General features: G+C 58.3%; 1 protein-coding gene across 1 annotated transcript in view; it reads right to left on the bottom strand.

The window, feature by feature from the left end:
• Window positions 1-11496, bottom strand: part of EEIG1 (estrogen-induced osteoclastogenesis regulator 1) — a 37957-nt gene extending 26461 nt beyond the window's left edge. The window contains exon 1 of the mRNA XM_058302861.2: window positions 10907-11496. Within this exon, the coding sequence (XP_058158844.1) occupies window positions 10907-11334 (428 nt within the window). The 5' untranslated portion in view covers window positions 11335-11496. The remainder of the gene's footprint in view (window positions 1-10906) is intronic.
• Between the last annotated feature and the right edge of the window lie 586 nt (window positions 11497-12082).

Raw genomic sequence — 12082 nt, 5'->3', positions numbered from 1 at the left:
CCCAGGCATGTCCAGGCACTCCTGGTTGACTCACACCCAGATGGTGTTTGCACCGCCTGAGGAGGAAGGGAAGAGAGAGATGGGAGCAATCTGCGTACCTCTGGACTGATCCGTGAATGGCTGGACTCAAGCCAGAGGGGTGTCCCTGTCCTCTGAGCCCCTACACTCAGTGCATTTTCCTGAGGGCCGCCCTCCCTCCCACTGCAGGCCAGACATTATTTCCTCTTAGGTGTGATGAAAATGGAACAAGGCTCTCACTTCCCAAAGAGCATTGCTCCTGGATGGAGGGTCTTTGTTCTGCTCCCTGCCGCAACCCTTGTCCCGAGCAGGTGCTTGGTGTCCTTCACACTCCGGCTCCCAGCAAGGGCTGTGCCTAAGCCTTTGCGCACTGACATTTCTCTCTCCAGGCAAGGGGCCTCCCAGCCATGGTGGCTCACTGCAGAATCCAAGGGGTCAGGGGTCAGCGCCATCTCCGGAGCTGCCGCCCACTGCTCCTGCTGATCCACACAGTACTCCCTGCGGCTCCCTGGACTTCTGAGGTGACTGGGGGATAAGCAGGGACCACTCAGCCAGAGTCACACCTTCTCATAGGTTCAGCTCAAACTCAGACCTGTTTTTCTAACCATCTTAGCCACTCCCCTAGATTCTGATCACAGGAGAAAGGGGCTCAGGGACCGGAGGGACCATGGGGCCCTGACTCACCAATCCACCACCTCCTCCCTGGGACACACAATTCCCCCAAAGACTCACTGACCTGCCCTGGGCCAGCCGCTGCCTCTTTGGTTCACTTACTCCACAAACATTCACTGAGCACTTGCTATGAGCCAGGCCTATGCAGGATACTGGGGACCCGTGTAACAAGGCTGGGCCTGTCCTGCCTGCATTCAAAATGAATGTGACGTCCTCACCAGGGCCCAACACAAAGGCCTTAGGAGGGGCTGGAGCCCAAGAGTCAGGCCATCTCTTGGCGTTCAGGGAGAGCACCCATCGGTTGATGGCCCATCCCCAAAGAGAGGGTTCAGGGCCAGAGCAGGCAAGGGCAGGCCAATGCCTACCTCTCCCTGTTGTGCTCAGCACTTCTCTGAGAGATGGATATGTCTAGCTCCAAGGACAAGGGCTATAGCCTGGTTCTAACGACAAAGGTTGGCTGAATGGATGAACCAAGGGAAGAGAGAAGAGAAACAATTAGAGAGAGGAAGGATCATGGACCTTTCCTCTCTCCTCCCACCCCTGGATGCCCTCCAACAATTGCCCAGAATTAGTACCAAACACTGCCAGCCTTTCCTGAACATTCACTCTGCGACCAGGGGCTATGCGGTACACAGTGGGCCTTAACCCATTTAATACAAGCACCAAGAGGGAGTTTCACAGATGAGGAAACCAAGGTTCAGGAGCCTCCCTCTAAACTGCCAAGCCCCAAAACCCAGCAGGCCCATCCGGGATTTCCAAGAGACAGGCGGAAAAGTCCCCAACCAGAGAAGACTGCCAGCAGCTGCCAAGATGAGCTATTGCCTCATAAATAGGCGTGATACTTATCAGGTTGGAATGGTCCAGGCTGCCCCACCAGAAAGGCGCAGGAAAAAATCCGAGTACCTGCCCCAGGCTTCCAGATGCCACATTTTTGTCCAGACGACTTTAGTCCAAGCTTATTTCTGGCTCAGACAAACACATGCAGTTAGTACACAAGGATTTGGAGCGAACATCCTTGAGTAACCAAGCTCCAAGAAAGAGAGCATTGCAGCCCCCCAAAGCCCCCTTCCAGTCATGCCCCCTCCCCTGACAAAGACATCAGCCTGACTTGTATCTGGATGTTTTAGAACTTATAAATAAATGGCATCAAACGAGAAATTTTATATTGCATGTTACAATTAAAAAAAATTTTTTAAAGCCTTTACAGAACTATGCAACACAAAGCATGAACCCTAACGTAAAATACAGAATTTCACTAATACTGGTTCATTGATTGTAATGCGCTTTTACCACACTATTGCAAAATGTTAATAGGGAAAACCATGTGAGTGAGGAGCGGTATATGGGAATTCTGTACTTTTTGCATGATTTTTCACTAAACCTGCAACTCCTCTAAAAAAATAAAGAATAAAATAAATTAAGTGGCATCCTACAGTGCACGCCTGTCTCCAGCTTCTTTCACTCAATGTTCTGTTTGTGAGACTCGCCCTTGTGGGGAGCAGCAGCTGGTTTGCTCTCGCTGCTGTGTGCTACGCCAGAGTTTTGCTTTCTGTTATTCCGCATCTAGGGCAGAAAGCCACTCCTCAGGGACAGCCACACCCCTCTGCAACCTGGAGCTCCAAGTGGTGAAGCCATCTCTACCCTCGGGGCTCCAAAATACAAACCAACTGGGTCCCTCTGGCAGTCTCACCCTTTGGTGGCTCCTGCCACTCTCCCGCCCCATTCCACGCCCCTCCCCGCCCAGGTCACCCCGTTTCTCTGGTCTGGACTGCTTTTCACTGCCCTCCACGGGGCTAACCCCAGCAGACCCCAGCCCACCCAGTGCCATTTCTTCACAGCTGCCACCATAGCACCAATCCCAAACACAACCAAATGACTGGGGGATAGTTCAGGTCACGTGCCCCCACCCAAGGGGCCCCTCAGAGGAGGGGCTGAGTCCCCGGGGCCCGATACAGCCTATCCCCCAGTAGGTGCTCAGGAAATAGTTGCTGAGCAACTGTGGGAGCCCCACATGTGCAGGGTAGCCGGCTGCCCTCTGGCCGCCCTCAGAGAGGAAGTGGAGGGGAGGGGAGGGCGCTTGGCGTGTGAAGAGGACCCAGATTCCCCTCCCCGAGCTCCGGGCTCTGCTCCCTCTCCCCAGCACAAGGAGGCTTTAGTCTGTTTTTAGCTGCCAGCTGCTGGGGCCTGCTCTGAACACCTTACTGGCCACCAGTCTGATCTCAGGTAACCCCATCTCCCATATGATCGCCTCCATTTGACAGAGGAGGAAGATGAAGCTGGCAGGGGGACAATGGGACAGGACACAAGCAAGGCCCTTGAACACCAACTGCAGAGCTGGGGTGAGGCCACAGTCCCCTCCCCCCCCTCCCCCGCCCCACCATCTGCTGTGACCATCCCTAGCCCCACTTCATTCCATTTCCCAAAGAGGAAACCAAGGCTGGGAGAAATGTCATGACCTGGCAGCCTCAGGAGGCTCCCTCTGAACTGCTAAGCCCCACAGCCAAGCAGGCCCAGATCTGCAAGAGAGACACCCAACAGAAGCCACCAGTGCTGCCAGCTGCCTCTCAATCGCAGCCCGAGCCTGTGGCTGTGCCCAGCTGCCTGGTAAGCGGGTGAGGGCTGCCCCTGACACAGACTGACACCTCGAGGCACAGGGAGAGGGTGGGCTGGACCCAGGCAGCTGGCAGGGGCCGCTGTGCAGCCCAGCATCATCAGCACCCATGCTGGTTCAGGGTGAGGGGGCACAAGTCCCAGCCCGGGCCAGAGCCAACGCACAGCAGGAAGCTCCGAGACCAGGAGGTATCAGAGGTCACTCCTGCCCACAGTCTGGGGAAGCGGGTGGGGACTGCAGTGCTCTGAGATGGGGGCCCTCAGTGGGTGAACGAGTCCAAAGGAAGCTGAGCAAGAGTTCAGCCAGATGAAGAAGTGGGGGCCGGGAGCTTGAAGAAGAGGCAACCCCAGGGGCAAAGGCACGGAAGCTAGAAGGGTAAAAAGCGGGGAGTGGGGGAGCGGGCGAGCGGGCGAAGCTTAGCAGTTGAACGCCTGCTATGCACGTACGAGGTCCAGGGTTCAATCTCCGGTATTGCCTTTAAAAAAAAAAAGGGACAAGACGAGGGACAAGAGTGGCAGGGGCCTCCTGCCCACTGCCCTGTGCCAGTGCCCCCCACCTCATGTGGGAGCTTTCTCTGGCCTGCCAGAATAGGTCCCAGAGCCAGCTTTCCACAGGCAGAAGCAGCCCCTCCCAGGGTGGCCTGATCCAGGGGGAAGGCTCCAGATCTCATGGCTCACAGCCACGCAGCTATCACGAGGAGGTTCAAGCCAAAGGGGCAAGAAAGAATGAAGACGCCACGGGGCTCCAGCATCCAATGCCAGGTGTGCTCCTCGCCTGCTCCTGCCCCTCCAGAGGGCAGGCACCCTGTGCAGGAGCACCCTCTCTCTGCAGCCCCCAGTAGTACTGTGAGACAGTCAGCACCTTAATCGGTGCCAGCTGCCCCACAGAACAACAGAGGGGCACCGTTCGGCCCACCGTCATGGCTCAACCCCAGGGACGGGGATGGAGTTCGGCATGTATGGTGTGTCCACCCTAAGCCAGGAGCAGAGCTGGACGTGACAGGCATCATCTCACTGCCTCCTCCTGAGCACGCTCCAAGGCAGGCACCAGCGGTTCATTTCATAGAGAAGGTCACCGAAGCTTAGGAACTAGGTCCCTTGCCTGAGGTCACACAGGCAGTGAAAGACAGAGGCAGAGCTGGAAGGTCAGTCTGTATCTTCGCCATCTCCCTGGGGTCTGTAAGGGTCAAGGCACTGAGCCTGAGCAAACCCATTCTTCCCCACCTCTGGCCAGGCAAAAAGTTCTCCATAAGAGCTCCTTCTTCCCAACCCTGAAACAAGTCAGCTGGAGGAAGTTGTGGCCTCTCCCACTTGACATATGGGCAGGCGGTTCCAGGCCTGCCCGGCAGAGCTGTTCCAAGCCCTGGGTGCCGAGAGAGGCTCAGAGCCACACAGCCCTTGGCAGACACCAAGCCCGGGCACAGGCTGGGCAGCTTCAGGCCTCCTCAGTTCTAATCTCACAACGAGCCAGCAGACCCAGAAGTGACCGACCTCAGGTCACATAACACATCTGAGGCCGTGGGGGCAAGTCTAGCGTCCCCCCAAAGTTCTCAAAGCACTTGCTAGAGACCTCCCCCACTCTCCACCAAGCAAATCTGACGTCTCTCCCCTGCTTGCTTACACTTTTCTGTGGCCCCCAGGTGAAAAAAGGATAAATCAGAATGCTTCACCATGGTTCCCTCAAATATTACTGCCTCTGCCCAGCAGCAGATGAGGTCGCCACATGGCAGTCACCAGTCCTCACAGTCCGCAGGCTCCTGAGATCCATGAGCACACATGCTAGTGGCTATCCCAAGGCCCAGAACATAAATTAGGACTTCCATGTACTAAACAATGAGAAGGGTCCCAGGGAGCTGCCCACGGATGGTCTCAGCCACCCTTGGCCAAGCAGGGCCCGCAGGTACACAGTACGGTTGCTGCTAAGAACCCTTGGCCAGAGCAGCTCCCAGGACAGAGCTCAAAGTGAATAAGAGGCCTCAAGGGACAGCCTTGGCTCCATGAAGCCAGATCACCTCGGGTCAGGGCTGCTGCCAGTGCCAGGCTGGCGGGTGGCGACAGGGGCTGCCAAGGCGGCACCTGCCAATGGTGTGGCCAGCTGGTAGCAAAGGCTGGGTCCAAGGAGCAGACACCAAGGCCAGGCACAGGCTGAGCAGCTTCAGGCTTCACCAAGGCCACCAGCAGCACAGTCCGACCTCGAGGGGAGCCAACAGCTGGCCCGGGGCCAGAGCCCTGCTGTCTGAGGTGGCTTCTGAGGTCTCCCAGCCGGGGCCTCCTCCCTTACTCCCCAGGCCCCAGGCTTCACATGGGAAATTGTCTGCAGGGGCTCCCAGGGACGCAGGCTGGCCTGAGTAAACCCAGGGAGGCAGGCCACAGTCAAGGATCCAAGGATGGGTGGTGGGGCCAGGAAGAGCCCAAAGCAGGCAGGCCTGTGTGAAGAGGCAGCTGAGAAGGCTCTTGAGCCAAATGTGGCCATGCAGCACTGTTGCCAGATCTTCCAACGTAAAAGAAACCAAAAGTCTGGATTTTTTTTTACGTCATCAAAAACTTCTGGAGCACTGTACAGGTCAACAAAATCCTGGAACAGCTGGTCACCATGCGACTGATGAATTCCCATTTCCTACTACCTGCTACCTGCTGGGCACGGGCCAGGCAGGTCAGATGAGGAAATCAACCTGCCCACTCTGCTTTCCAAGCCTCCCTCTCCCCACATCACCCAGACAAGTCAGGCCAGCACTGCGCGCCTCATCTCTGGTACCTTCCTGACTCCAACTCCCCCTTCACAGGCACAGGCCAGGCCCTCTTCCATCTTCTCCACCCGGCAGCCAAGAGCCACCATCTAATCGGCAAACCAGCCTACATCACTCCCCTGCCCCTCGGCAGGACTCCCAAGGCCACCACCCGGTCACCCTCCATCTTCATTCGCTCCAGCCCCTCCCTGGGCCTCCTCGCACTCCAGCCTCGCCAGCCCCTTGCTGGGGACCACCAGGATCAAGAGCCTTCCCTGGCCGGGGGCTTTGACACCAAAAGCTCTTCCTGACCTCTCTTCAGTCCAATTCCCCTCAACCCTCAGGCTCCTGTAAGGGTCCCTTCCTTGAGGAAGCCCTCCCTATCACAAGGATGTGCCCACCAGGTCCAGGATTTAAATTCCCGTCTAACAGTCTGCGGTAAGTGCTCCATCAACAGTTGTCAAAGGATGGACAGACACTCAAACAGAAATGCTTCTCCAAGTTGGTAGGCTGGTGTCTGTGGTTTCCAGGACCACCCGCCCCCAGATCTGGCTCTGGAATTTCTGTGGGACCCATGTCACACTGCCCCCCACCCAACTGGGAGCTCCACGAGGGTGGTGCTCTCTGGAAACCAGGACCAAGGGGTGCTCGGTACATGTGGCGTAAGGGACACGGGCCTGCCTGTCTCCTGGCCCCCACACCCACCAGCAGCCTCCAGGGCCAGGTCACACGACACCGGCTTCGTGAAGGACACTGGATGCCCTCCCCACCCTGGTGAACCCACTGTACTTCCCCAGGACAGGACCGTGTGTCCACGTCTTCACTGCCCTCCCTCCACACCAAGATATCCCTCAGAAGAGGCCTCAAAGAGGGACATATTCCAGTGCATTCTGCAGCCTTTTCCTAGGAGGGAGGGAGAGGCATTCAGGGAAGCGGAGGCCCTGGCCATGCCTGTGGCGTGTGTGGAAAGACCGGGTCAGGGCCAGGGCCTCCAGCTGCAGAGCTGTCCTTCCAAGGCCTTCTTCATGCCCAAAGAAACCCAAATATCTCCCAGAGGTCTCTCAACCAACAAAAGGCTGCATATTCAGAAGGTTTTTTCAACCTAAACTGCTCCAAAGAGGGTTACTGAGGCACGTGAGACAAGTATTCACCTGGCTGTGCCATTAGTTCCTCCTATGAAGTGACTCTGGGCAAGTCACATCACCCCAGGCCTCAGTTTTTTTGTCCGTTGTCTGGGCAGACACTCTCTCCTCCAGAGAGGACCTGTTATGAGGTCAGCCAGTCCTTCCTCGGACTTCCCTCCCCTGGCACTGCCAGCCACGTGTACCAGGCAGCCACAGGACCAGTGCCAGCTAGGAGCAGAGACTTCTCAGGATGTTTGGGATTCTTCCTGCTCAGACAGGCTGGGTCAGGGCTGGAGGCCTGCTGCCTGGCCCACCCTGGCGGGACCATAACTCAGCCTGCTGCTTCCTGCCTTGCCACAGACTTGGCTGGGGTGGCTGCATCCCTCCCGGGACCCCTGGGAAAGCCTTTGGATACACCAGCCTAGGAGACCTCCAGGCTGGGGATCCTGGCAAAACTGCCCATTGTGCCCTAGTGCCAGCCTGCGCCTGGCCCTAAATCCATGGCAGTGACTGCAGCCCCACTCTATCCCCCATCTTATGGCCCTGGGCACCCTTTTTCCTTGGATCTCACAAGGCCTAGATCCATACCCCCAAACTATTCAAACCCAGAATTTAAGAAGTTTGGGGGAAAGTGGGTGCAACACAGTGGTTGAGCATCTGCTTCTCATGTACAAGTCCCAGGATCAATTCCCTGTACGTCCTAAAAAAAAAAAAAAGTCTGGACACATCGTGTAGGTCTGTAGCCATCTGTTACCAAGGCAAGGTGAGGCTTTAGAGTTGGCCCACCCAAATTTAAATCACATCCCTACTAGTCCCCAGCATGTGATACATGTCCAGTCCCTTTAGCTCTCCTGACTCCAGTGTCCTCATCTGTACATAGGGATAGCACCATCAGCTCATGGGGTAACTTGAAAGGATACAATGGATCATGCAGTTGAGGTGCTCAGCAAAGGTGGCTTAAACAGTATTGATAAATCATTATTTCCCAGTTCTGCCATTTACCAGCGAGGTGACCTATGGAATGTGGCTTCTCCTCTCAGGCCTCGGTACCTTTCCAAATGGCTGAGAGGATTAATGGAAATACCATTTGCAAAACATCCAGCACAGTGCCTGGCACACAGTATGGGCACTCTGAACATGGTACTGCAAGGGCTGTAGCTCATAAGGAAATCTTAGAGAAAGGAGGATAAGGAACAGCCTGACGTACCACCTGTTCTACCTGCTCGAATTGGGTCAGACCAGAGCCGTGTACCCAGCTGTTGCCATGGTACCCTCCCCACACAGGAAAACACTCCGACTAAGTGGGTGGATACAGGGTAGGGCCCGGGGCCTGCCTCACTCTGATACCACCATGCTGTCAGCACAGGGTCTCTGGGACTGGGGGGAATATGCCATTGGATCCGGGCCAGGCTCTAGACAGACATCATCACTCCACCTGCTGATCCTCCCCAAACTCGAAAACAAAAAGGCCCTTGGTTATCTGAAGGGACTGGCTGTGAAGGGGCTCCCAAGGTGGGTGGGGTTGGGGTAGAAGGAAAGAACCCCCATCTCCTAGGCAAACGCCCAGACCCCAGCAAAGCCAAAGCAGCTCTAGCCCAGCTGTAGGTCCCAATGTCTCTGTGCACTCCCTCCAGCCACACCTGCCCCAGCTGCAAACAGAAACCCAGATCCCACTAAGGGCCCAGCCTTGGGGAGCACTGTCAGCTCTTCTCGCCTCAGCCTCACTCCAGCTTCATCCAGGATGAGGGCCAAGAAAGGCAATGTGGCCTCAGCTGGGTTTGAGGAACCTCTGGCCCCTGGCCAGGAGGGAGGAAGGGAAGGCAGAGGTGAAATCCAAGCATTGTAGGTCACGGCCGGGAACTTTCCAGACTTTCCCAGATAATGCAGGGGCAGGTTCAGGGCAGACGGAGAACCCAACAAACAGGCCAGACCAAACCTCAGCTTGGGGTTCATACCAATTCCTAGGTGGGATTCAAGGCCTTGGGCTGCCTGCGAGCTCACATGCAGACCTCCTGCTGATTCTACCCATTTCTTCCAAGACCCAGGTTGGGGCTGGGGCCTGGGCCCCTCTGCCCACAGCGACCACAACACCTGCAGCACCTTGCCTGGGCTAGACACGGTACCAACATCATCCAGCCCCCTTCACAACACTAGGGTGGGGATGACTTCCCCATTTTACAGGAGAGAAAACTGAGATTCAGGGGCAGAACAGGGTAGTAGTTAAAAGCAAACCCCGAGTCTGAATAGGCTCTGCTGTATTAACTCAGGCAAATCACATCCTCTCTGAGCCTTGGTTTCCACCTCTGTAAAATGGGGACAATGAATACACAGAGCCCCCAGCCCCTCTCCACAGCACAGTCAAGAGGGTAAGAAAGAGGTACTTATATTTTATAACAGGAAGCACAGCGCCAATAGGTAATGGTTCTTGGAACCAGAGGTTAGGTAATTCGCCCAAGTCCAAGGTCACCCAGCCAGTGCGTGGCAGACTCTAGGCCCTCGCTCTGAACACAGCCCTCTCCCTGCCACCTTGAGCCACGGTGTGGATGGGCCACAGGGTCCTGGCTTTCCAGGCAAGAGGACGGCTCCCACCCCATCCCCAGCACCACTGGCAAAGGGCAGCCCACCCGAATTCTTCAGATAAGAGGCCCAAGTGCCCAGAAGCGGCACCCCAGCCTACCCATATTCAAGACCGCTAAATCCAGACTAGGCCACTCCACTGCCCTCCACTCCTGCCAGCAGCGCATTCCACTTCGGGATTCATCCAACAGGTCTCCAAACAGGTCAAGCTCCACTGGCAACGGTCACCTGCGAGATGCCTGGAAAGCCACTTAGTTCCTCTCTCTGGACCTCAGTTTCTCCATCTCTAACACACTCAATCTCTGAACAGTGAGGAAACTCAGGCTAACAGAGCCCACAGGAAGGCCTGAAGGAGCAAAGGTACAGACCGGGGAAGGCAACCAGCATGTCCAGGGGCAGGGCCAGCCTGCACCCCACATTCTATCTCACCAAAACTTCTCCACAGCTCCCTGATGAGGGACTTGGAGAAGCTCATTTTTTAGAAGAGGAAACTGAGGCCCAGAAAGTGACAGAGCCAGGACTCAACCCCCCATCTGTCAGTTCCAAGGCTCTCTCCCCAGCAGACCAGGGCTATGTGACCCGGGGTGGGCCCAGTCAGTGGGGCACAGCCTGGGAGCTCCGTCACCTTCAGTAATAAGCTGGGCAGTGGGGCCTACCCAGATGGAGGGAGACAAAAAGCCCAGGCTAGAAGGAACCTCTTTCACAGAGGGCAGCAGCCTCCTCTACAAGGGCATTTGCAATGCAAAGCCACCCAGCTCCAGCCAGAAGAGGACAGGCACTCAGAAAGGACCCGGCAGGCCAAAATCCAGACATCTCCCTTCCAGCTGGGCTGGGAGTGCCTGAGACGGGGACCCTGTCATATGACACCCTGAGTGGCCAGCTGGAATGCAAGGTGGCCTGGGACACCCCTCCCCTTCTCACCCCTTCAAAGCAACGGTCCCGCTGGGCTTTGGGGGCAAGTCTGCAGAATGGGTCTACTGCGGTCTTCTGGCAGTGGCTTCCTCAAGCCCTGGCCTTCCAGATCTCCCAGAGTCCAGCATGCTAATCTGCCTCAGGGTCAAACGCTCCCCAGGGCTCTCCCCAGGCCCCAGATGGGCGCTTCCACACTTGCCAAACGGCTGGATCTCACTCATCACCCTCCTCCCCTGCAGAGGCTGGCCGGGCTGCCGCTGCTCCTACCTTGACGACAAGCTGACAAAATCCCCGCCATCCAGCAGCCGGACCTTGCAGAAGAGGACCCCGTTCATGAAGGGGACCGCAGTCAGTTCCTCCAGGGTCAAAGTGGTTTGGAATTTGAATTTCTTCTTCTTCATCAAGAAAGCCATGGGCGAGTTACCTGAGTCTGAAGCCCCAAAGGCCAAAAAATAGCGGAGGAAGTGGGGAGGTGTGCAAAAATCCCCAGGATTCCTTTCCCCGCACCACACCCCCTCCTCAAAACACCAGAGCCGGATCCTGCCCAGATATTGGCAGGGGCGGCAGAGCAGGCGGGGGTCTGAATCCGGGGATCCCAAGTCTGGGCGTCCAGTCCAGTTCGCGGGCCGGCTGGCTTCACCCCCGCGGGGTCGGGGCTCGGAGGAGCTCGGAGCTGCCGGGGGCTTCACCGGCATGTAAACAGCGGCGCGTGGCCCGGGAAGCAGGGGCGGGGGTGGCACACGGCGCGCGAGCGGCCGCGCTGGCGGGCAGCATCCCGAGCCGCGGCCCCCGGGGAGTTCACGCCGCGCGGCCGGGCACCGCAGGCCGACCGGTGGGACCGCGGGCGGCGGCCGGCCGCGCCCCCGCCCCGCCGGCGGCTGGGGGAGGCGCCCTCGCCGCGCACACGCCCCCGCACCCGGGGGCCAGGCGGCCTGCGCAGGTGAGGCCGGGGGGAACTGACGGTACCGCCAGCGGCGGCCGAAAGCTCTGGAGCCGGGGTCTCGGGCCCGGCGTCCGCGCTCGGGCCGGGAACGTCCGGCCGCGCCTCTCCTCGGAGCCGGCTCCGGGCTCGGCCCGGGCCCCGGGCAGCGGGGGCGTCGCCTACGCTTCGATCCTGGGTCCCGCGCCGCGGGCCCCGGCGGAGCCGAGGCGCCCCTCCGGCCCGGCCGGTGGCGCCCGCCTCGCCCGCCGCCTCTGACCAGCACCCCGCGAGCAGCAGCGCCGCCGCCGCCCGAGCCCGACTCGGCGCGGTGCGAGAATGCCGAGGCCCTGCGCGGCCGCCCGCGGAGCCGCCGCCGAGCGCGGGAGGGGCGGGGCGCCGGTGGCCCAGCCCGCAGGCGATTGGGCGGCCCGGCGGGGCGGGCCCGGGGAGGTGTCCCTGCTCGCGATTGGTGGGCGGCGGCGGGGGGCGGGCCTCGCGGGAGGCGGAGGCAGCTCGAGGCT

Source organism: Dasypus novemcinctus, chromosome 8, assembly GCF_030445035.2.
Source record: "Dasypus novemcinctus isolate mDasNov1 chromosome 8, mDasNov1.1.hap2, whole genome shotgun sequence".
In the NCBI taxonomy this organism is placed as follows: Eukaryota; Metazoa; Chordata; class Mammalia; order Cingulata; family Dasypodidae; genus Dasypus; species Dasypus novemcinctus.
Note: the sequence above shows the minus strand (reverse complement) of the source record. Positions and strands in the feature narration are given on the sequence as shown.